This window comes from Choristoneura fumiferana, chromosome 21 (assembly GCF_025370935.1).
Source record: "Choristoneura fumiferana chromosome 21, NRCan_CFum_1, whole genome shotgun sequence".
Lineage (NCBI taxonomy): Eukaryota > Metazoa > Arthropoda > Insecta > Lepidoptera > Tortricidae > Choristoneura > Choristoneura fumiferana.
In genome coordinates, this window is record NC_133492.1 from 6,544,629 (window position 1) to 6,570,748 (window position 26,120).

At 36.0% G+C, this 26,120-nt stretch overlaps 3 protein-coding genes across 4 annotated transcripts in view; 2 read left to right on the forward strand and 1 right to left on the reverse strand.

The window, feature by feature from the left end:
* unc-13 overlaps positions 1–26,120 on the forward strand; it is a 382,374-nt gene that overhangs the window by 107,855 nt on the left and 248,399 nt on the right. For both annotated transcript variants that reach the window (XM_074104223.1, XM_074104224.1), the window contains exons 12-17: positions 1,660–1,744; positions 3,097–3,255; positions 4,478–4,589; positions 5,686–5,750; positions 6,360–7,553; positions 7,981–8,345. In XM_074104223.1, coding sequence (XP_073960324.1) covers positions 1,660–1,744; positions 3,097–3,255; positions 4,478–4,589; positions 5,686–5,750; positions 6,360–7,553; positions 7,981–8,345 — 1,980 coding nt within the window. The remainder of the gene's footprint in view (positions 1–1,659; positions 1,745–3,096; positions 3,256–4,477; positions 4,590–5,685; positions 5,751–6,359; positions 7,554–7,980; positions 8,346–26,120) is intronic.
* Positions 13,590–17,533, forward strand: LOC141439844 (uncharacterized). The gene is made up of 2 exons (XM_074104237.1): positions 13,590–14,366; positions 17,450–17,533. The coding sequence occupies exons 1-2, from the start codon at positions 13,959–13,961 to the stop codon at positions 17,483–17,485; spliced, it is 444 nt and encodes a 147-aa protein (XP_073960338.1). The 5' UTR covers positions 13,590–13,958; the 3' UTR covers positions 17,486–17,533.
* On the reverse strand, positions 17,997–25,036 carry LOC141439843 (uncharacterized). The gene is made up of 5 exons (XM_074104236.1): positions 24,756–25,036; positions 22,557–22,748; positions 21,875–22,019; positions 20,397–20,530; positions 17,997–18,603 (listed from the first exon to the last, which is right to left on the reverse strand). Exons 1-5 carry the CDS (start codon positions 24,834–24,836, stop codon positions 18,388–18,390), a joined length of 768 nt encoding a protein of 255 aa, XP_073960337.1. The 5' UTR covers positions 24,837–25,036; the 3' UTR covers positions 17,997–18,387.

Sequence of the window (26,120 nt, forward strand, 5' to 3'; positions counted from 1 at the left end):
AATGTGTTTCAGGTGTTTCTATTATGTTTGACAACACACACATCTATAAATCGAAAAGGCCTCAATGTTTCGGATATTTATTTAAACACTTTGTATTTGTCAGAATATAATACATAAGATAAGATAAGATTCATTTTCTGCCTGAAACTGTGTAAATTAGATCATATTACGTCAATTAAAAGGCCCAACAGCTTGTTAACAAAATCCATCTTGAGGACGTACACTTAATGACATAGCGGCACCATGATTTTGTTTTCCTGGAATGGGTTAAAAGTGGGTCAGGCGCCGTAGAATCAAAGAAATGAATCGCATATCAAGGTGGATCTTTTGCGTTAATTTTGTCATGTTGAAATCCCCTACATTTGCAAAAGGAATCATAGTAAAATTGATTAAGAAATGGTTTCACCCTGGTACACGATTCAGTTTTCTAAGCATAACCAGCGTCTGAAAACCTTAATTTTTCGTTTGTCTTTGTCCAAAACAATCTAAAATCACGTAGCGTAAAATTTACTTGGGAAAAGGGCTCTGCTAAGACTGAATAATAGAAATAGCGAGTGTTAGCCCTGCTCTGCTCTGCTGATTTTTACCCAGTACAGATCTACAAATTTGTACGAAGCCCTCGGTGCGCGAGTCTGACTCAGACTTGGTTGATTTTTTCCAATGGGCCATTTGTACAGCGGGGCACAGTATTAAAACAATACCTGAAAATCAGTCAAAATGGTTGAAAATCAATGTAATTTGTGTGCCAGGCAGGTCGCTAATTAGAAGCTTGGCGGGCTGTAGGGCGTAGGTTGAGGCTGGTCTAAACGGCCGAGTTTCCTCACTTGCTATTATACATAATCAGAGAGAGAGTCCCGTTTGGTGTCGGGTTAGAATTTATTACAACTTTCCATTTCTTCCGTGGGTGTCGTAAGAGGCGACTGAGGATATAGGTTAAGGTATACCGTAGGTGACAGGCTAGCAACCTATCACTATTGTACCGTTTTTGTCAAACTTAAATGCTAAAATTGCTCAAAGTGGCTCCGAATCGGTTACGTTTCGTGTGCTCTGCCTACCCCAATTGGGAATACAGGCGTGATGTTTGTGTGTGTGTATAGAGAATGTAGTATAAAAATTTAAATAAAAATCTTAACTTACCTAAGTGTCAACCATTCGATATCAATTATTAATATTCCGTTATTAATCTCTCGATGCAACCTTCCCCTACACACTGTCCTGATGGATGGCTACTGAGACTGACTGACATAGCCTGACAAATACTAAGGTTTCCGAGATAAAACAATACTGAAAGGATTAATACTTCATCTGTAAGTTTTTAGCACCCAACGCAAAAAGACGGGTGTTATAAGTTTGACCGCTGTGTCTGTGTGTCTGTCTGCGGCACCCTAGCTCTTAAACGGGTGGACCGTTTTCTTTTTTGAAACCAGGTTTTCTAGCGACGCGATGGTTCTTAACCTGTCCTCTCCCAGAGGCACAAATTTGTGCCCAAATTCCTTTGATCCTGTTATCCTGGGAGATGACAGATTAAACATGTTTTATCAAAATCGGTTAAGCCGTTTCTGGGATACTGAACTTTGAAATCACAAAGTCGGGAGTTTTCTAACTTTTTGTTGGTTAGGTTATTAATTCCATATTGAATGAAAGTATTGTTCTGTTCAGTTGCCAGCATCTTCTCGGTACTCGGACTTCAACGGCATGGCGCCGTACAGGCCGCGGCAGAGAAGGACTGCTGCCAGTCTGCCCGGTAAGAATATCTATTATTACTATTCTTACTAAGCATTATGATAAGTTTATTATTTACTACCCGCTTCGGTATCATACGGGTGCAATTTTGAAAAAAAAACAGAGATAAATAAAGTTCTAAAATCAAAAGTACTTCACATTTTTGATGATGATGATGACTATATATTAATATATTAACAAAACTTTTGCGAATAATTATCTAAATATACAAATTCAATTTTTTTATGTCTGTCTGTATGTTACTGCTTTCGCGGGATAGCGCTTAACGAACACTTGGCAGATAGATGGGGGCAAAAACAATAATAGAAACAATTAAAATTATTTATTCAATATATTATTATACCTAATGTACAGTCGAGTTCATAAACTTGTAAGCAAAAATTTGATCAAAAATATCTGAACACTCTTCTACGCCGTTAATAATCGAGTCGATGTTCAGATATTTTTGATCAAATGTTTGCTTACTACAAGTTTATGAACTCGACTGTAATAGTACATTACGAGGCTGGCATGTTCTTCCACACCGAGGCTTGTATAGTGCGTTTCTCAAACATGCACTAAAATAAATAAAAGTCCTAGAAATCAATGTTTTATTCGTAAGACAACTAAAATTGTACCAGACTCAAATTATAACTACCATCTATATAAGTGTTTATTTCATTCTAACATGAATTTTTAAAACGTTAAAATAATCCCAAAAAAAGCTATAAAACATGTTGAAATAACGGACTGCAAAAATTAAAAAAAACACGTTTCACGTTTCTAAACGAAACTTTTGAAATGACAATGGCACTTGTATTTGCAAAATGGCTAAAGCCCAAGTCCAGTCAATCGAAAAAAAAAAGACAATGACACTAGACTTGTCAATTTTCCCGCCAAAACTTTTTTTTATAGAGTTTTCTGTTTGGCTTTTAGGGCCATATACACGAACTGCAGCCCATTTAATCCGCTACATTAATACTTTATTATGTAAACTAAATTGTAATTTGACGTAAATCTCGTCGGCAATATTTATATAATTACATATAGAATATTCATAGTCATGTGAATTTATTCAGTAACTGATAAAATTAACCATAGAAATTCAGAATATTAATTTCAAGTCGTGTATAATGTGGCCTTTATCGTGGATATTTGACGTTTTGCACTGAAACAAAAGACTGTTGTCTTGCAGGCCTAGGCCTGCAACAGTATATTTTGAAGCCTGTTTTAAGGACACCACATAAACATTACATGGCATGTTTGAGAAAAACATTTTTTTTTCATCCTGTCATTCAGAGAGGACTGGAGGCCTGTGCCCAGCAGTGGGACGTATGTGGGCTGGGATGATAATGATGATTATTTTTTCACCAGCTACACCCTCCTCAACGCCAAAGCGCGGGCGTGCCCTCCCCATGCCTCCGGGCAGTGAGTCGGGCTCCGTGCGCAGCGGCCGCGGCGGCCGGCGACTGCCGCGCGCGCCGGTTTTGCCCACACCCGCACCCACCGTGCATCACGTGCCTTATCTCCCTGGTAACTATAGCCATAAATTATTTCCATCACCAAGCCAAGAGAACCTTGTGGTCTAGACCAGGGATGTGACGGAGTTCCGATTCCGTTTCCGTTAAGTCGGAACGTCCGTTTGGCTTTATAGATCCTTTTCGGATCCGGTTTCGTTAGTTTTGAAACAGAAGTTATATCGGATGTATCGGTAGCTTAGCGCGGCGGTCAAACTTGAACGGCGTACATAAAAAAAAACAGGTTTATACCAGTCATTCGCTCATTGCCCCGCTTGCCACGTGCTACACTAACATCTCGTCGACTTATCACTCAGGATCCGGTTCTGGTTCCTGTTCCGTTTTCGGTTCCGATTCCGTTTCTGGTTCCGATAAACTAAATTGAAAACATCTAGTTCCGCTTTCGGTTCCAATAAAACCACATCCGTTACATCCCTGGTCTAGACAAGGGTACCTTACCTACTCTAAAATTACTAAGTGCTTATGTTGTCATATTATTATGATATCACTTTGGACGTCCACTGTTGGACCTAGGCCTCCCCCATACACCTCCATTTGCCTCGGTTGGCAGCAGCTCGCATCCACCGTGAACCCGCGGCTTTAACTAGGTCATCCATCCATTTCATTGGTGGACGTCCTACTAACTTTTCGACCCCAACGGCCATCTGTTCTCCGTGCTATATGGCCTGCCCATCGCCGTCGACGAGCTAAATCGCTTGGCTATGTCAGTGACCTTGTTCTTCTACGTATTTCCTCATTTCTGATTCGATCCCCTAGAGAAACCCCAAGCATAGCGCTCTCCATAGCTCGCTGAGCAGCTATGAGCCTATTTATAAGGCCTAAAGTGAAGCACCACGTCTCGGATCCATACGCAAAATACTTAATTAAATGTAAAACTCTTAAGCGATAAGGTCGCCTTACGCGGGTGCTTACCTTGTAATTTTTCTCTCTGTGTACCTGTGTCTGTATCGCTACTATTTATGGTGTAAGTACAATAAATAATCATTGTATTGTATTGTAAAATTTAAGCGGCTATACCATTTTAAAATTATATTTAACAAAGCCTTAACTACATTATGATTGTTTTTTTTGGAGTCTTTGTATTTTTCTTTAGTGCTGCTGCTTAAGTAACGTAGTAGAAATAAGCAACCTGAGATATGTATTCATAGGAAAAATTCGTGTCTAGATTCCTGTCCAGCGGTGGTGTAGGGGTAGCTACATGTTATTTTTGTCCACAGAACCCGAGAAAACAATACCCGACGTAAGCTACGGCTACGATAGCTATGTGTACCAACCCGATTACCACAGCACCGTCACAGAACACTATCAAGATCATAATTACAATACGAAGTAAGTACCAATTAAAAATAATAAGCATTATTTTTAGCAACAATTAATTTGTTTTTGCATTTTATTTGTGACAAAACAATTATGAACAAAGAAAATTTACCACTTAACGCATTCGCTGCCACCGACGCATATATGCGTTTTCGGAACTACGCCCAGTGCCGCTGTCATAACTATTCATACATTTTGAACGCACATGTGCGTCGGTGACACCTGTGAAAGTCAGGTGGCAGTGAATGCGTTAAAACTAATCTAACACGGAAAGGTACCCACACCCAACTGTCCGGCTCCGATTTGTTTTATTTTTATATATGTTAGAGAGTAGTCTAAAACAAAGGACACTTATTTTTTTTAAGCTGCCCAAACTCAACCTATTCAAAAAAAAGAAAGAAAAAACATTTATTCGTGACAATTACCCAAAAAAAAGCAAAAAACTAAAAAAAATACGTATCATGGTCACAAAATGGTCCCAAATCAGCATAATGCTGCCCGTGCGAACGGCGCTGGTCTTCCTTTGGGACCATCAGGACTGCATACATTTTACAAAAATAAACAAACCCCTTTTTATTTCTTCTTATTTCTTTCTTTTCTTTTTATTTCTTTTTTTTTCTTCTTATTTGGAGAAATTGACGTCCAAAGTACCTACTAAAAAGTGAGCTACCCTTCTAACTTCTGTAGAAAGTGCTGTTAAAGCAGATTGCTAGTTAATTACTGGCTTGATATATGTTGGAGAACATGAAAAAATAATGGACCGGTGTTTTGTTATTTCGGCTAAAACTTACAATTTACAAAAAAAAACACCCTTCAAAGTTTCATGCTTTGGATCGCTTCACATTTTTTTCTGTAAAATATATCTAGCAATTTGCTTTAACAGCACTTTCTACAGAAGTTAGATGGATTGCTCGCATTTTAGTACTGGATCAATGGGATGGACTGTATCTTTGGCCAACCAGTTATAGTCTGAATGAAAAATCCATGATGTGCACGAATTAAAATTAATTGAGCCTCAACGCTTACGTTCAAGTACTCAATATTACTTCGATAATTTGTCTAATTACAAGGTCATAATTATTTTTTTGAACTAAGTTACTTGTTGCAGTTATGATGAAGATGGAATGCAGCCTTTCTTCGATGAAACCCCTCACGCTACACCTCCTGCCGCAGGTAATAAGGAATATACATACATAGTATACATATACAGGCTTTTTTTAAAGTAAAAAAAGCTTATATATGTATACTGTGTATGTATATTCCTTATTGAACAAGTGTTCAATATGTTGACAGAGATGCGTAATGTCATATGACGTCATGACACGACGAATAAAGAAAGTCCATACATAATTTAATTTTTGACTAAAAGATGGAATGCAAAGCTTTTTCGTTCGTGTCTTCCTTTATCTTAAACAAATATTTATGATTTGTGCATGCCAATTTTGATTTGTTTTTCAGTTTTGTATTCATCATCATCATCATCATGTCAGCCGAAAGACGTCCACTGCTGGACATAGGCCTAGTTTTGTATTACGTTATTTAAGAGAAATTATGCAATCCATTCATATTCCCTATTTAAACCTTTTAGTAAATCCGCACACTTATTTTTAAAATAAAATGAATCATTCATGAACGCATTTGATAACAGCTTCCGCTCCATCATTGGATTTTATCAAATTCAGTTGGTTCAATAAAATACTTCAATGATGACGTCTCAGTTACTCCACTGTTTTTGTGAAAAGTTAACTTTTAATATATTCACCGTGCTCTTTAAACTTTCAGCTCAAAAAACTCCTTGGAGTGAAACGGAAGCGACGACACAATTTACATATCCCGTGACCAGTAAATCGGACGCTCTGTTACCTGTGACTGTGCCATCGACGATATCTGCATATCTACCACAGCCGCCAGTGACAACTCAGCAACAAGTATACCAAGATCATAGTTATCAGCAGTACGATTTGCATTACGACAATCAGACACAATATCCATCGTATGAACACCAGGAACAGTACCAGGAACCTCAAAATCAGTACACAGATGAAACACAAGATTATCAATACCAACAGCAATATGAGCAGGAGCAATACATACATTCTCAAAAACAGCAGCAACACTTACAGCAGGAACAGCAATATCAAGAACAATTTGCGATACAACAGCAAGAACAAATGAGATTGCAACAACAACATCAATTGCAACAACACCAACAACAGCAACATCAACAGCAACAGCAACAGCAGCAAAAACAACCTACACAGCAACTGCAAGCAAGTGTTCTAACTGGTGCTGCCACATTAGGAAACTTTATGGCAGGTGGGGCTAAAAAACTAGGAAGTCTATTTGGCGCCGCTGCCGCAGCTGTCGCTGCACCTTCTGTAAGCCATCCACCGGCGGCTGTTCCTGCTACGACAACACACTATATTCAATCATCTATCATCACCCCCGTAACGCCTTTCACAAGTACAACAACAGTACTTCCATCCGTCCCCGACGTATCACCAGCAGTGCCCACAGTGACAACATCATCGTCTACTTCTTTACCTAGGACCCCTTCGTTAAGAAGACAAGAGTCCATACAAAGACCTTCTGTACGCCGAACGCGAACGCTGCCGGATGCACCAGAAGACTTACCCCCGTCGACATACGACGAAAGTGCCTACGAGGACGAGTACCATAAGACTGAATATGATCAATCTATTGAGCGCGACAGAATATCTTTGGACAGGTATCGTGAAGATGAGTATACGCATGATACGATTCCTGAGGATATTCTGGAAGAAAGTCACTTGCCTGAAGAGACAATACAGCGCAGTGGTTCGATACAAAAGACGTCACCGACCAGGACTGGATCGATAATTAGGAAACCTTCAGTTGATAGCTACCACAGTCAAACGCCGTCTGTAGTTGACCGAAGGACATCCCAAAGCTCATTCCACCTTGAAGAGAAACTAATCGTTCCCACAACGAAGGAAGGTAAGAATGTTGTTTACTTTTTGCTCATAATCTTTTTTAAATGTTGTGGGGATGAGTACTTTTTTTTACATCTAATAAAAAAACGTTATGTCACAAACTGAAGCTCAACAATTATAAATGGTAGTAATGGTAGTAAATTAAAAAAGCACTATTTTAAAAAAAAGCTATTCCTTTTAAATAACCTAGTAGTTACTATTAAAAAAAAAATATCTCGTTGAGTTTCTTGCCGGATTCTTCTCAACAGAGGTTTTTCCGAACCGGTGGTAGATTTTTTTGACATTCATAAAGTGCTTGTTATAGCCTAAATTAAATAAAGATATTTTAACTTTGACTTTATTATTTATACAAAATATCGTCGAAACGAAATAAAATTTTAGTTCTTTCACCTTTGAACAAAAATCCTTTCAAGGTTTAATTTTTATTCCAGAATTAATAACAGACAAGTCAAAAGTCAAGTTTCAAGAAGAACGCACAAAGTTCCATGAAGTACCTGAAGAGCAAGATACATTCCATGACCGAAGAGAGTCTTTTGTTGAACAAGACTCTGAGTTCCATGAGGACAGAGAATCATTCCATGATCAGGACGAACAGTTCAGTGAAGAACAAGAGAAATTTGACGATCAGGAACAGTTCAATGAGGCAGATGAACAGTACAATGAAGATGACAATGTATTTCAAGACGATCAAGATAGACAGGAAGAGGAACCTTTGGATTTCCAGCCTGAACAACCGAAGTTGACGCCAAAGCAGCGGTGGCATCGAGCATACAACAAAGTCGTGATGCAGCTGAATGTGAGTCATTTTTCCATTTCAATGAAAGCAGAACTTTTATGATACCATACTATTTTTCTTCTTAATTATTGATTCAATGAAAAATTTATAAGAATATATATTTTTTAATAATTATTAATTTTTGCAGGTTTCTGCTTTCATTATTTTAAATCTCAATTTTTTTATGTTTTATTTGTCGACAATGTGGAGAATTTATATTTTTAGCCTTCTTTCGGATAAGGTAAGTTTTTCCAATCGATATTAATTCACAGTGACATCTTTGGAAAACTATTAAAATAATTGAAAACTCTTTTACATAACGACAGCATCAGAAACCAATTAAATGTTTTAACACCGCGTTAAACTTAGCATACGTAATATACGATAAGTAGCACGAGTATGCAGAGATAAGACTGATATACATAATTAGTTTACCAAATGTACTGAACTATATTCTTTATCACCCAAGAGGGTTATAAAAATATCCCATATCTTAGACGCAAACTAGACGTTCAATAAATACTGTATCCAACTATAAAACATAGATAAATCGTTAATTTAGTACTGCAAACTTACACAATCAAGAATACAATTACAACGCTCTCGTGCGCTTCAGTAGTGCAAAAGGCTCACAGTGGGCAATGTTGCCCACTGGAGCAAAAGAAAGACATAATGCCAAAATCCAGAGGACCGAAAACGAAAATTACTTACTGCTTTAAAAATAAATATACCTACAATAAAAACAAAACAATATACTGATGATTACATTCTATTCCCGCAATACGCAGGCAAACAAAGTTTAGTTCTATATTTATCACGTCAGTACAGTCGAGTTCATAAGCTTGTGAGCAAAAAATTTTATAAAAAATATCTGTAATGTTTGTCAATTGTGTTTGTTTATTACTTATTTTGTAAAATAAAGAGGTGGTTGCGGTTTATAAAGCAATAAATTATTTTGATTAAAATATCTGAACGCGCTTCTACGCTGTTAACAATAGAGCCGTGTTCAGATATTTTTAATCAAATTTTTGCTCACATGTTTATGAACTCGACTGTACTGTAACGAGTTTCGTAGATATCAGTCGTATAGTAGAGTTGGGGCATTTTGGGGGCACGTCTGCCTGCATTATTGTCACAATCCGTACATCGTGAGAATACTGATCGCGTAATCTAGTACATTGACGGATATTAATATTTAGCACAAACTAACAAAATGGAATAGAGATATCTAGATTTTAGTGATAAATACTGACATCCGTCAATACGTCACATTACCGATCACGATATTTATTGAACGTTTAGCTTTCGTTTTAGTTTTATATTAGGTTTATAAACGACTTATATTCTGATACCGGATAGTCAGAGTTTAGATAGAAATGTTTATTTGAGAGACATTTGACACACAGCTCGACGAGCCTAATAATGAAAACTAAGCAAGCTTACTGATGACCATATCTAACTTACTTACACACTTATAATGCGTGCAGAATTGGCTGACACCGGAGGTCCAAGCAACAATGTCTTCAATGAGAGCAATTTGAAAAACATCGAAATAATAAGCAGTTACATTCTCTGGCTTTTACTCAGGCACTTTTTCTAGAGTATGTAGAGTCATGGAGACAACAGCCATTTAATTAAAAAATTGACACTTAACTTTAGTAAATGACATGGTAACAACATTAGGTAAATGATAATGTAAAATAAATAAGTAATTTTACCTTCATTTACTACAATTTTCACTTTAGTACTTATAGTGACAATAAAAAAAATATAGCGAAAACTCTACCTCTAGCATAGTTGTTTAATATCGGGAATGTCATTTAACACTTTATTCAGATATAACATTACAAGTTCACAAAAGATTAATAATTGTTTAGATATATACAACTAAACGAATTTTATTTCAGTATCATAAAAAGAAAAGATGAAACAAGTTCAAATATTAATTCCGTAAATGGAAATCTGCGTTTTCATTTGGGTACTTTGGTTTGATTGTGATTTTATTACTTTATTAATATTTGACTACCATTATCCTTGTTCCTATTAGCATTAGAACAAGGATGATGTAGTCAAATAATAAAGCAGGTTATCGTTTAGTAAAAGACACAAGAGTTTTTCATAATCATTGTCACTCCTAAAATGTAGGTAGATGAAAAGTTTGCAATTATTACTGATAGTGTAATACTTACTTATTTTCGTGAGCTAAAAACATCATTCGTATCTCAAGTGGCTGCAAAACGATCAAAGTGGTTGTCAAACCTAATTGATTGCCTTCATTTGCGAATAATTGTGAATTAATCCGAATAAAGATGTTGCCAACCCCAGTTACGTGAATTTAATATTTGTTTGACGATGTAAGACTGAAAATATCCTTGACTGACCTACCAAGAACAGACCGTGTCTTTAAAACTTTTGTTAAAAGTGCTGGGCTGTTTTGCGTACAGTCAAGGGCAAAGATATCGACACGGACAAAGTTGCAAAAATATGTATAGGTACACGGCCTTAATGTTAAGTGCATAAAGTCGTGTGTACATATTTTTGCAACGGAAATAAAGTTCACTAAATAAAACAAAAGTTAATATGAACTATAAATCTGATTAATTGGAATCCTGTACCATTCCTTCTTCTTCTTTACTATTCCTTTACGTAACAATATCAGGAACAAAATAAATGCATCTAGTGACATAGTAGCACTATGCTTCCCGCTGAGTACAATAAATGTGTGGGGAATAATACATTTTATGTACCAGTACCAGCATACGCAGCCTCGAGGACATTGACCTATACCCTTGAAAAAATATATAGCGGAAATTCGTTTTCTTATTGCTCTCTTAGCTTTTGCAATAATATTGTTTTTTCCTGTTAAGAGGTGGTATGTAGGAATGAAAAAGTAATATGACGTGAGCATAATAATATGGTAAGAAATTTAAAGCATCATTTTAGGGGGCAATTTTTTTGCATACCTAAAGAGTTGAAGGGATTTTAATACTTGGTTGTTTGTACATATAGAAACACAATAACTTAATGAAAATTACATTTTTGATATAGAATCGCACTGAAGGCCACAGCCATTGACTTGGCAGTAACGTTTATTTAAAGTTATTTCTAACTTTATAACTTTCATAGGTATCTACATCAAGTATTTCTCCATAAGCTTCTACATAAGTGACATCAAGTAACTCCTTTGTAACATATATATACTAGTTTACGTCTTTGTTTTACCTAAACATGTTAATCATAACTCGTAGCAGAGCTTTCAAGTAAAAAAAAAAGATAGAGATATAGTCTATTTTTGGTCATAATAACAGATAGATAGATAGAAAAGTTTATTTCTGCTAGGAGTTACATTTTTAATTTACATTTGTTGTGCCAAACTACAGAGCAGTTTGTCGGCACTTTAGCTCTTGGTTTATAAAGTTACAAAACACAAGTAACGCTTAACATAGGATAGTTAGTATTAAGACTTGCTATGGTTAGTGTTATGTTATGACTTAAGACTATAAAAACAACATACACTAACATATGTTACATACTATAACATATGTTTTAGGCCAGATATGTAAGACGCAAATTACGATAGCTTTTCTGAAGTCTACTTTTTCTGACCTCTATTAGATGTTTTATCATCCCATTTCTGTTAACATTGAACCAAACTGCCTTTGACATAGGTGTATGCCAATACTAAGTTAGTTTTGCTTAGAACGGTAATATTAACACGAGCGTATTAATCCCTTGTAGGGTTATAGACGTTCGGAGCGCGATTTTGCTAACATGCTCAAATCATGTCCAAGGGGAATACATCGGGTATCATAAATACGCGTGGGTTATATTTATTTTAGGGTTATCTTGTACGAGTACATCATCATCCCAGCCTTTATACGTCCCACTGCTGGGCACAGGCCTCCTCTCGGAATGGGAGGGCTTTGGCCGTAGTTCCCGCGCGGGCCCAGTGCGGATTGGGAACTTCACACACACCATTGAATTGCTCTATTTCTATTTCTATTTCTATAACGGATAACTCACGTCTTAAACCGAGTTTAGCTCGACATGTTTCGGGCTATTTCGTGGGTAATTTCGCACATGATTTCTGAAAAACTCAAGAGGTGCGAGCCGGGATTTGAACCCATGATGCTCTGCTTGAGAGGCCATAGGTCAAACCACTCGGCCACCACGGCTTTTTTTTTTCTCTATCTTGTACATACAAGGGCCATAATGAAAGAGTTAACTATGATTAGCACCTATCGACTTCGTCTCATGAAAATTCGTCACTGACTGACTCGTTATTTCCAAGTTATTATTATGAAGTATCGAAAATACAAACTGAGACATGGATGCACAGAAAAATCAGAAAAAGAGACCAGCGCTGGGAATCGAACCCAGGTTCTCAGCAATCCGTGCTGCGTGCTATAACCCCTACACCACCGCTGGACAGGAATCTAGACACGAATTATTCCTATTTTTTTTGTTGGTTTTTCTGTGCATCCATGTCTCAGTTTGTATTTTCGATATGGTTTCACGGGATACCCGTAAAAGTAACAAATTTGGAGTTGAAATAAAAAATACAAAAAGACTCCAAAAAACTAATCATAACTTATGAAGTAGTCAAGGTCTTATTAGTTTAGTATAAATACTTAATTGTTGCAATATGTCTAAGGACGTCTCGGTCGTAAAAATATTGAAATAAATTGGCTTTATTACATTTCATTTAGCCGCAGTTTCTTTTGAGATTAGGTAGGTACATATGTTGACATATCGATAGGGGTGAATTACATTTAAACACACATAAGCTAAAACACACAAAAGGTCTGCTGCCTTTTTTCCGAGTAATAGGGAGGAAAATTGTATTACAAAAATATAAATGGTATATGATTATTTAGGTTAGTAGTTATGGAGGTATTTTAATCTGGATAAAGTTAGAGAGTTGGTTTAGTTGTAATAAGCTTGTTTGTCGTCTTACAATGAGGTCAAATAAATCTGTATGCTTCAAATTCAAATACATGTAATGTTAGTTTCGTGAAACAAAAATAATTAAGCAGATTAATGTTGAACAAGTAATTTACGTTTACGGGCAAGGTAGACAAGAGCGCTGCGGGCGACCTAAACAAATTATACAAAGCGAAATTGTTTGTTAATTAGTATCATGTTTAATAAAGATGTAAACACGTTTAAATAAGGAATGATATTTTATTATTATTCTAATTTCTAATAAATATTCGTACTTTCGGCATCCCGCCGGCTAGTGCTCAAGAGGCGGTTGGCCCCCGCAGAGCCTCGCTGCCTTTGAACCCGATCACCTCATTAGTTCAGCTGAGTTGCTCCATACGTACATAGCGATCTACGCACTCTCCACTCAGTCCGTTAGTAGACTCCGTTCAGTACGCACTCTCAAAATGGATCGGCATTTAAATATTTTGGGTCTTGAAGAACTTTGCAATGTTGCGCAAGCGATGGCGGCGGAAGCGAAGTGAGGACGCGATAACGGCATCGTGCGGGCGGCCGTGGCCCTAATGTTAGCACCACTCGCGCGCATATCAGCTATTTGTATGCAAATTAGTTGCAGCTTCAGGTGCTGCTAACGCTTAGTGTTATCCCGGACGTAGCTTTGTAATGTAACTTAGTGATAACGCTGTAAAAATGTTTCGTAGTCGCAAAGTGCAGGCGATAAGCGAGGCGGACGTGCGCCGCGACCAGGCGTACGCGAGCGGTTCGCGGTTGCGGGTCCGTCGCGGCTCGAGTTTGACAGACTTGGACAAGTTGCGTAGTGGAGGGTCCAGTGGCGGTGGCTCTATTGGGGACTTGATGAACATGTTTAGTGGGAGTGCTAATTCTGTGGGTAGTGACACCCTGGTGGCGCGGACAGTGCCCCTAGAAACTGTTAGACGAAGCGTGGCGCTGCCGGCATCGACTCTGGCACGGCCACCCCCTTCTCCCCTTATACACGTCTCGCGCCCTGTAGGGCCTCTCACGATGGCCCAACGTACTCTCAGGTTCAGCAGGCTGTTGAAGTACCAGCCTTGTTCTGCTGACGTTCCTATAAACTTGGTGAGTGCTTAGGTAATGTCCTGCTTGGTTATCTTTCGTGTGCGATTTCTTACGTGCTTTTGCTCACATCGCATAATCGCGTAAAGGATTTAGGTAAGTAAATATTAGTACGTTTGGTCGCGTGGCTGCGCTAACAATGACATCGGATGTACGCATCATCGCACGAGTAATGGCCAATTTGGGATGCACCAAAAAAAATAACCTATAGTTTTTATTTTATTTAAGGGAAGAATAGGATATTTTAAGATACCTTTTTCATCGATTTTGAATTTGGATGAGTATTTAATTTTTTATATTTTTTTACGAAATACGCTGGATGACGTCACAGTGAGACAGCCACGTTCCACTGCCTAGAAAAAATCAGGTCGTACATAACATAATCTGTGGCATTACAATGTGACAATAATACAAGCACGGATTAGGGTCCTAAATGAACTATGACAAATAGTTTTATTTATTTCTCTTCTTTTAGCTTCGCTTATTTCTATGTTTGTTTAATGATGTGATAGTTACTATTTAGTTAAAAAAATAATAAGTAAAAATATCTAATTTTTTATTAAAATCTGATACTTATTTAAATTCTTTTATATTTACTTGTAATGTAGTAATTTAATAATTTAATTTGTAAAAATACATTGGAAATACTCGTATACATTTCGGACTTTACGATAAAGGACAGCAACATTTCAAACTGTCAATTTGCTTTAGAGTGTAGACCTGCTTTAGTGACCTGTTTTGTGACGGGACACTGCAGGGGTCAAATGAAGGTCATTACTTAGATTTTGTTTATTTCATTCAGTTAATTATATGTTTGGAATTTGATTTCTGAAAACGCTTCACAAAGCCTATTTCTCTAAACGGTTTTCGATTTATTACACGTTGTCAAAAATGGGACATCCCAATTGGAGAGCGCCTTACTGTTGTTTCATAAAAATGAAAGTACCCATTTCTATGACTTCTTACTTGTTTAATTAGCTATATCAAACGGATAACAAAAAAACTAGATTGTTTACTATTAATTTCAAAATTATGAAAGCTCTTACAACTTCATCGTCGATGAGTGATAGGGGTAATGTTGTCAGCAAATTAGTTTTGTATCATTTGTAACTTAGTTGTAATCTCTTTAATGCTATTATCTCATTATCAACCGCTTATGTCAATGCCATCGATGAGATACCTACGAGTATGGTTTTACTATCGATTAACGTTTAGGTACCCTACACTGATATAATTTTAAACCTTGTTTTTATTTACAATACTGTAGCAATATCCAGTGATGGCCAAAGTACGCCAAGGAATTTAAACCGGCCCGCCGACGTACCTTCGAAATTAATAGTACCCATAAGGCCCGCGATAAATAATATTATTTTGATCGCCAAATAGAATAAGTAATAGATAAGAAGATTGACTGACTACGTAAGCCACTTGCGAACGCATGAGTGACACCGACGGATTTGAAGCTGTTGCCGAAATCGGCCGGATCAGATCATCACCATCATCATCATCATCAGATGCACGGGTAAAGGAGTCAGCTAGACTAGCCGTGTAGTAGAGAGTAGAGGTGAGGTGATTAAAAAAGTCAAAACAGAATATTTTTTAGTTTAATTCGAGCCAATAAAAATATCAGTCACTTTTTGGCCCCCTATCAAGAAAGTTTGCCTACCACTGCAAATACCTACGAGAATTTTAACTAACAAGTTAATAGTATGAATACCTATTTACAGCGGTATTTAAAACATTGGCGCTTATTTTATTACCATCTGTCTCCCTTTATCCATGACTTTTCAATATTTCGAGCATAATATAATGCATGTTGATGATATGATGATATGATGTACGTACATAGATGTCGATAAACCTAAACCAGGTATAAATAATAAGTATATGTATCATAGACATCTATGTATCTTACGGCACTAGACTGGCTATTTAGAAGAAAACGCGAGGCGCATTAATCATCAATATTACTTTGACACTACCCCTGTCACCGATGTCAACAAATTAAAGTGAAAGGTTCACAAATCCGCGCTGTGAACAAATTTTGTGCGCCGTTTTGATGTAAGAAACATGCTGTCTAGTACATATAGATGTCAATGATAGGTATACTTAGGTTATCATTCGGAATAAAAATAATCTAACGTTCTAAGTATAATTTAAAAGCTGTAGCAATTGATCATAAAGTTCTTCTCATTAATAACATTCGAATTATCAAAATAGAAGCCGTGTGCGTACACTGAATACGTATGAGAAACCTGGTTCTAAAAGCTAGTCCTTTTCCTAACATACATAAGAAAGATGGCTGTATACTCGAGACAAACTAAAATAAAAATCTTCTTCACGCCAGTGATAATACTCAATAAATATTGATTAACATTTTATAAAAAAAAATATACGTGACTGTTCTCTAGATATCTAATACTTGAATTGTTTTGTTTTGATTACTAAATTTAAAGTAATTAATTTCCTACTTTTTCGTTTTTGCCAACCGGTCACTTCAGATTAGCAAGCTCTACACTGTCAATGACTCCTGGCAGGAGCAAAGTGTATATTGTGTTTGACCAGAGGCCGTATTGTCTAACGACGGATAAATATGATGCTGTCTCTGTTTGTTTTGTTTGAATAGACGGAAACGGAATCTCATTTATCCGTCAAATAAAATTAATCAATGGGTGGTGCAACAGCTCCTAAGACAATACAGATCGCATATGTGGGAGAGACAATAATTTAAAGTATATTGTTTGGTATTGATTGTAAATATAAATGAACTAGTTGGCTAAATCTAATTCAACTTTTAAACTAACCCAGCCTGCACCCAGATCGATAGCAATGCATAACAAAACAGATACTTCAGCTACGAAGGAGAGGCGCGCATTTTCAACAACTGCATTTTTATTTAAATACTTCTATTTGCATTTAAAATGAGTGTGAAATGTGAAAACAGATGTAGGCTGTAGAAAAGTTTTGCTAAGTAGGTACGGACTATATTACTACGAGTATGTATCTCATCAATCGTTAGTGTTTGTTTAAATCGAAATAAAATACCTACGTTAAATGTCTTATTTTGATAGGTTTTATTTTTTTAGGGTTCCGTACCCGATGGATCGAAACGGAGCGAGTGAATACCAATATCTGCAAAGAAATAAAAATCCGAGCGCAGTAAATCCCGATTGCTCGTTTTCCTACTCTAGGAGAGTAACTTTGCCCGCTGTGCTGATACGATATGTTAATTTTAGTCATTGAAAATCTTACCTTTGTGCTTAAAGACAAAAATAAACTGAACTAATTTATATTTTGATGGGATGATTATTTACCTACTCGACTTATCAATGAACTGTAAACTATTACTTTGCTTACCTGCACCATATAAGATAGCTAGCTATGTCTGTCCAAGAAATTAGTGTTCATGCAGCTTCTCTACCTGCACACTGTAAGAACACGCACAAATCACACAAACCTGGCTATCAGTGCCACCACTACACCACACTCAACCGAGTTCACCCCCAGAGCAACACACCGTTGACCATGTTGCCAGATGTAAGACTAAAGAATCTTTTTATAAGATAAGATAAGGTAAGGAAGTAAGAAAATGATGGATTTTAAGGATCGATTTAGAATTTAAGGAAGTAAATGTCAATTTTGTTTATAAATTTATTTATAACAAGACATCTTAAACTTGTCAGGTAGTGACTAAAGCTCCAAATAAGTCTTAAAATATCATGCACGGGTAAACAATTTTAAGAAAAAAACATAATTAACCTTTGGCCAGGCAATTTAAAGCATAATAAAGTAGAATTTGTATCATACTTTGGATAATACATCTAATAATATTGTGATATCTAATATCATTAAAAACGTCATCCAGCTTGGTCAAGGGTTAAGTCAATCGAAATAGAAAGTTGCATTTATACATGATATTTTTGTATCCTTTTAAAATTACACAGAAAATTAAACGTATTTAACAATAACTTCTTAAAATGAACGACGATTGTTATTTACAATTTTTTTGAAGCAATATAAATGTTTAAGCATATTTCTTCATGAACTTCAGTAGGTATTTTAGTTTGGGCATTTCGATGTTATGGATACACCTGTTGAAGTCACCGATGACCTTGACGGAATGCGTCATCATTCTTGAAATGATGTCTTTCAGGCAGACGCTTAGGTCTGAAACCTCTTTGAAACCGTGGATAGCTATTTCAGCCATCACTACTGGAAATGGAGATGTTTCATACAGGAACTGAAAAAAAAAAAACAGACAGACAAGTTATTCCCTACCAGTGTTAATCTTTGTAGTGTAGGTATGTAAAAGGAATCAAATAATTCGAAGAAAGTATTACAGAAATACCATTTTGGCTGCTTAGTTTACATTGACTTTGTGACCATCTTTTTATCGTAATGTTGACTGCATTGTTTGAATTATCAAACTATGGTCCAGCTGCAGGCATTATGCTATTCATTTTGTTTAGTTTTACTAACGAATGAGAGGTTCTTGTGGTGGATGCAAGTGGCTAGTTGTCGTTCATTGTGGTGTTCTAAGAGGGAGGCCTTTGTTCAGCAGTGGACGATCGTTGTTGATCATGATGATGATGATGAAGAGGTTCTTACTTAGCCTATTTACTGCCAGTTGTGAAAGTAGCTTGAAAATACTTGTTACATTGAATTTGGATGCGGAAAACGCGAAAGTTCATATACAAATAATTATAGAACGAATTATTTTGGTTTTTAAGCACGTGCAAGACATATCTCTATCTGGCTCACATATTTTGCATCTACAAGAGTTAATAAAATACCTACATTCGCATACCTACGTTCAGTTAGAATGTGGATTTTCTGATCATTGAAACGAATCAAATCACAACCAAATGAATGAAACATGACAAAGTACCAACATTCGTAAGAGGAGCCTTATATCCACTGTTAATACATGACTGCTTCTTATTTACTAATAAATAACATTCATCTCATCATAAAATCGTGAAAATAAATATGTATGTACGATTATCTCACTTTATATATGAAATCCTTTGAACATTATGAGATAAATTAGATTCCCGTGTACAAGAATCTTCGCAAAATATACCCAAGTAAAAGCTTTTTTAATAATAACAGTAAATTTGGACTTATGAGAAGTAAACAGGTCTTAAAACTTGACGATCGATGTATGCGTAAATGTAAGAAAAAAAGATATTTAGGTTTTGTATTTCATTTCAATAAAGCAGTACAACTAAGAAATTAACATAAGATAGAATTGATTGTAACATAAAGAAATAAAGACAAAAGTGACATATTGATAGAGTTTATCCAGCGAAACTTATTAAAAAATTAAAAAACGACTAAGATAATGCAACAAAGGCGATATTACTCAGCAACATAGTACACTTAAAACCTCTTAAAAGTCTTAAAACACAGTACGCAGTAGCAATAATTTAAAATTCTTAAAGTTGCCCTATTTTTGTTTGAGACTAATGCAGAAAATTTGTAAGCTTATTATCCGAAAAACGTCCTTCATGTGAGACGATATGAGATACGACTTGATACGAGAGACACGTGTTGATTAAATTTCTAGACGCAAATAAATGGTCTGCTTGGACTTGATTTGCAATCAGGCGTGTAATTTTTATCCACTTAGCAAATTAGGAATGTTTCGGTTACATTAACTCTAATATCGAAAACAAGGTTCAACTCAAACTTAAGAAATCGTCTTAAAAATAGGGAGGACTCCTTTTTTAGCTGTACAATATACATTTCTTATGAAACTGAAGTTACTTCTAAAGTGGACTGTTTAAATTTATAGTCTCTCAAAAATTTGTATGGTAATATGGTGGTATGTTTGTAATATATAAGCCAATTTGTAGATTATACGATCGAAATATTCAATTAAATGATCATTGTGTTTTTCGTCTTTTTCAATGCATATTTTGAAGCTTTCTGTAATTTGGAGATAAGTACCTATTTCTATGATAAGATGTACGGATTCTTTTATAGAAATTGATCTATAATGCTACTTTTGAGGTGATTATATTTACATACCACTGTCCTTTCAAGATCTTGGCTTTCATGGGAGCAATTTCCACCGACTTGCTGCTGCTTTTGGCATTCAAATAGCTTTGACGCCGAATACTTCTTTAGATTTTCTAATGTTTCAAAATGCACTTGTAGTTTTTCTGCAAAATTAAGTCTGTGTCATCAAAAAGAAGTATTAACAAAATCTGGGACATTTCAGGTAGATTATTTTATTGACAGGGGTAAACAACCCTCCAAAACTAATATTTGGGCTTCATTATTTTACATAATATCTGTAACTGTTGTGTATGTGCTGTGGGGGAATCGAAAAACAGCGTCTAATTGTCGAGAGACTTTTAATTTTATGAGGTACCGGCATTGTCTGAGCCATTTATTGTCTAAATTGTATTATTATTATTATAAAACCTACAAAATTGAACCCTACGAGCTGTGTTTTTTATTTTTACTTCGTTTATGGCTCACGCCAAATTTTTATTTTATACTCGCCGTTAAGTCGTAAATTGTGCGATTTAAATTACCATACGCACTTTAACAAATTAAAATTATGTTTTGGTTCACTTTATCTTTTTTAAATATTTATAACGTGAAAACTTCAAACAGAAAAAAGAAACGCTAACCAAAAAACTGCATTACTGCTGCACAATTTGGACGAAACAAAATTTGGAGACGTAAAAATGCTAACATCTATCGCTGCAATGCCTTTCCGCGCCATTATTACACCGTTTGCTTTGGTCCGAGCGGAAAACGGAAATGTTCCGAAGTATAAACAAGGAAGGTATAGCCAAAATAAAATGGCTCAGGTTGACGCGGCGGACGGAAACGAGCAAACGAAAAACAAACAAAATTTCCTTCTCGCAGTCAGACTTTAGAAATTCATTGGGATTTGCATAAAACTTGATAGCGTTTCGCCGAGTAGCGTCGACTCGTACTATAGTATTTACTCATGTAAAATTATTTTATTGTGTCTGAAACCTCGCTTGCGTGGTAAAAGGAAGTACTGTGAAAATTTTCAAGTTTTTTTTCCTAGTTATTTCTTCTTGCTCGTTTACCGCTATCATAATTTATCAGTTGGATTTGGGCGCGAAGCTAAGGGTTTCGTAGAAAATTTTGAGCAAAAAAATTGTAGGTACCTGCTACGATTAGTGTAGCTACCTAACATCTGTTCTAACTTCAACTAATAAATTGTTTGTTATTAAACTAAAAAGCTATCAAATGTCTCTTAATGATATTATAAAGTTCGTAATTAAGATCATAATAATGCTTAAAACCTTGGTATTAATCTTTGCTAGTATTTACATTAATGTTTTTTGTCGACCCTGTAACCCGTTTGTGATCCCGGTAGTGTCAATAATTTCTGTGATGAATGTGAATGTCTGTACCTACTCGAGTTTAACCGTTGTCCCTTTTCCGTTTGCCCATAGCACAAGCTTAGCTTAGTTAAGGGTCAGGTCAATAGTTATTTATTTACTAAGTGTTTATCTTACCGGGTAACCTCTGCACCCTTTGGTAGCCTAAAGCCAAACATAAAGTAACATTTTCATCAGCAAGCTGCAGATTCTCTCCCAGCAGTTTGACGATGCTTTCCTTGCAATACGTGCCGTTTCGAGGTTTACGATCGTGAATGATGACCTAAATAAAGAAAAAATATTTAAAGGATTCATGGAATTCTATTTCAGGGTTATATGTAATCATTGGTATTTCGTCAATCCGTCTAACTCTCTGTTACATTAAAACTGTTTCTGTGACAGGCTAGTTGGCGCTAATACCTATCGAGAGGTCCGTTTGATAACTTTGACATTTGTGTCACGTTAGTGATTGGTTATCTAAATGAGCCAATTACAAGCAAGACTGTAATGGCAAACAGGCCTCTCAGGACTAACTTCATCTAGTGATATTTCACCTACCACGAAAATCCCACTTAATTTTAGTTATTGGTAATTTCAGCTATCATCACAACTCAAGTCATGTGTATTGACACTGTACTAATGGTACCTACTACACAGTAATGCACATAATTAAACGAGTCATATAAATGCCTAGTGTTATGAACTATTTATCAATAAATGTGTATTAGTAGACGTAAATAACATTTAAAAATCCAAAAGTAGTATCCACACGACACACAATCATTATCTTTCTCGCCTAAACTTTCTCCATCATGCATACCTGGAAATACAAAGATATCTGTTCCAGATAAACCGTCATGTAGTTGATGGCTTTATCTGCTTCGTTCTTCATCAGCAGTTTAATTTGCGAGACCAACGTGTCCATGTCTTCCCGCGATTTTTGAGTCCGAACTTGGATGTCCGCGATGAGCGCTCTGTAGCCATTAATAAGATTATCTTGGAAATCTGGTGTCTGGAAAGAAGGTATTTTAGTTTAGTCTTCTAAAACTTCTAAGACGAGCGGGCGCGTCGTGCTTAAGACACTTCGAGTGTTTGTACTTAGTATACTGGTGTTACAACTTGGTGTTTAGTTTATTTATTGTTATTTATTTAGTCCGCTTGCTGCCCCATATGGATGCGCCGCATGATAATAAATGAATAATACACTGTAACGCCATAGTGAAATACTATGACATGAGAAATTGAAAGTTCAAAATTGCAAACGTTTTTACTGATTTGAAGACCAAAGTGTACAATACCTTGTAAAACGAAGACGTTAACACGATTTTCAATATATTTTTTTGTTTTTTTTCCTGTGATAGTATAAATGTACAATTGGTCATCTAAAACCCGTAACCCCCCCCTGTGTGGTGGGTTAGAATTACACCTCTCCATTTCTTCCATGGATGTCGTAAGAGGCGACTGAGGATATAGGTTAAGGTATACCGTAGGTGACAGGCTAGCAACCTGTCACTATTGTACCGTTTTTGTCAAACTTAAAACCTAAAATTGCTAAAAGTGGCTTCGAAGCGGTAACCTTTTGTGTGCTCTGCCTACCCCATTTGGGAATACAGGCGTTATGTGTGTGTGGTCATCTAAAAGAAATATGGCATGCCTGCATTATATCTCGATGATGTGGTAACGAACTTATTTAAGGATGAATAATTCTTTCAGGCTACCTGATGCATTATTATGAAGTTTCGGTTTGTTGATGTTATTGTAAAGCAATCGCTCATTTCCAAGCCATTTGGCGTTGGGTTGGATAAAACCTTTTTTGGTATTGTGAACACGAATAACCCATTTTTATGGTAGTAGAGATGTTTTGTATATTCCTTTTGTGTCCACTTATCAATGTTGTACATTAAGCACTCGTTTACCTATTTAGCTAAATTCATTATCATTATCTCTGGACTCTACATGTCCCACTGCTGGACACAGGCCTCCTTTTAGAATGAAAAAGCGAAAATAAATAGCCGCAAACTTGAAAAATTACACGTAGTTAAGATGCTCAATACTTTGATTACTTACTTAAATCCGTATGAGTGTAAATCGCAAAAAATTCAAACATTGTTCTTTGGTTAAACATAAATTTGGTAAGGTATTAGTATTAGTAGTGGTAGTTATATAGGAGGGTACATTATAATTATAGTTACAGAAAAAACAAAAACATTATCAGATCCTGGTTCTATTCTTGGCCAAAGCACACCCTAAGACTGTTCTAACAGGCCTAAAAACGGCTAAATTACGTTGTTTTGTCTTGGAGTTCCAAAATTAGTTTTTAGCTCCATCGTCAGATCAGCTTGATGGTATATATTTTTGTGTTGTCAATGGAATTATACATAAATGCCCATTTTCGTGGCTATCAATGTCAAATATAAAAGTCAAGTTCAACGATTCCGTTACACACATAGACCGACCTAACAGTTAGAGCGAATATAGTAATAAATTTAGATTCAAAAGGTCTTTAATTTTACACTTAACTACTAAACTTATTTGGATTGCAGCAAAGTGGCACATTTTAGAAGATACGTTACAAGAGTTTTTTATTTTTACTGCGGTACAATAACTTCATTCCGGTGGTTTTGTCTTTGTTTTCTTTCACATTAGTATTTAATTATTCAACGGCCTAGACGACATTCAGAATAACTAAGTTTGTGTCATGAAAAGCCCAATTCTTATTTTATTTAACATCAAGTACACGTACTAGTCATTAGGAGCACACGAAACGTTACGCGTTTTTTGAGTAAAGTGCACATTTTTTTCCGAGCCTGCTGAAATTTTTGTCGATTCATGGAATACATTTCGCCGGAAATTTGACTAAGAATAGTTTGGCAAAGTGGAAACCGAGGACGTAAGGGTCGATGGGAGCTTCCCGCACGTTATTGGGTTATGATGTTTCACCGGGGCGATCTTTCAAGTTTTCCCGGAAAAAACAGAAATCAAACGCTTATTTATCTATTTGATTTTATTGCGAACTTACCTGCAAAGTAATAGCGATGTAAACAGCAAAAAGTACAAAAAACAACGATCGATTCATGTTGCCGTTTATGCCACATCCCATGTCATCTAAATGCACGTGACATTCTTATTTGTTAGAAATAAAAAATAGTAATTTATTTTCTTTTAATGGCACTGGCAGTTTCCAATTACTAATTTACTTTAAGAGCACGGATCAAATAACGATGTTGGTGGAATGAGTATCGACGTCCGACTGCTTGTTTTGTACGTCGTCTCTTGTTTTGGATCCGATCACCGATTGCTGCGTCGATTGTTTGGTATTCGATCCAAACTGGTGCATGAATCAGACCATAATTATTGCTATAGAGCGTAATTGTTTAACTATTCATACACTTTAGTTTACACCGCATAGAAAACAAAGCTTTGTTTTGAATGCTTGCTACAGTCAATAAATATAACGATACCATCTACGAATACTATGCTAACTACGTTTTCTTTAATTTATGTTGACACATTATTTAACAAAATTATTGTCTTTTTTCACGTGGATTGACATTTGACTTTTAAAATTTGCATCTCTATCCGGAATAATTTCTTTAAAAGATAGTGCTTAAATTTGGGCTCTGTAGGAAATCAGCGTTGCTGCACCCACTGTGTTCTCGTAGCAACACATGCTGAGTGGAGACCCTTTCTCAGTGACAATTTTATTGGTGTCATCACCATACGATGTAAATTATGCTTGTATAGTAATATATTACTGTTTTTTGTGTTTGGTGGTGGTACTGTTAGGACCGTTAATAAATGTAACAGTTTTTTATACTTTGGGTTATTTTGTGTTTATGTGAAGTTAGCTGTTCGTACTAGAGTGAAACCTTTTTGACAATCCAAACATCGGGTAACGAAATCATTGTGAAATTTACTGTAAAAAGGTCCCAATGTTTTTGTGTTTGTTGTGGCTGCACGATTCAGTTTCCTTGACTATACGACGTTACTTTTAAAATAATTGCAATACCTACTTAGCGTTGTCTAAGTCTGAAAACTTTATGATTGTTTTTTTGGAGTCTTTTTGTATTTTTTATTTCAACTCCAAATTTGTTACTTTTACGGTTATCCCGTGAAAACCAGAGACCAGCGCTGGTCTCTTTTTCTGGTTTTTCTGTGCATCCATGTCTCAGTTTGTATTTTCGATATCCTGAAAACTTTTTTATTTCTGTGTTTATATAGTTTCCGGTTAACCGCTAAAGTCACAGAAAAAAAACTGGCACGTGTAGAATTCGATATTGAATCATCGTTCGTTTACTCATAGTAACTAATAAGCATTCATTACTATGAGAATCACAACAAAAATATTTCAATTATTAACGACAATCATTCCATTTATTCATTC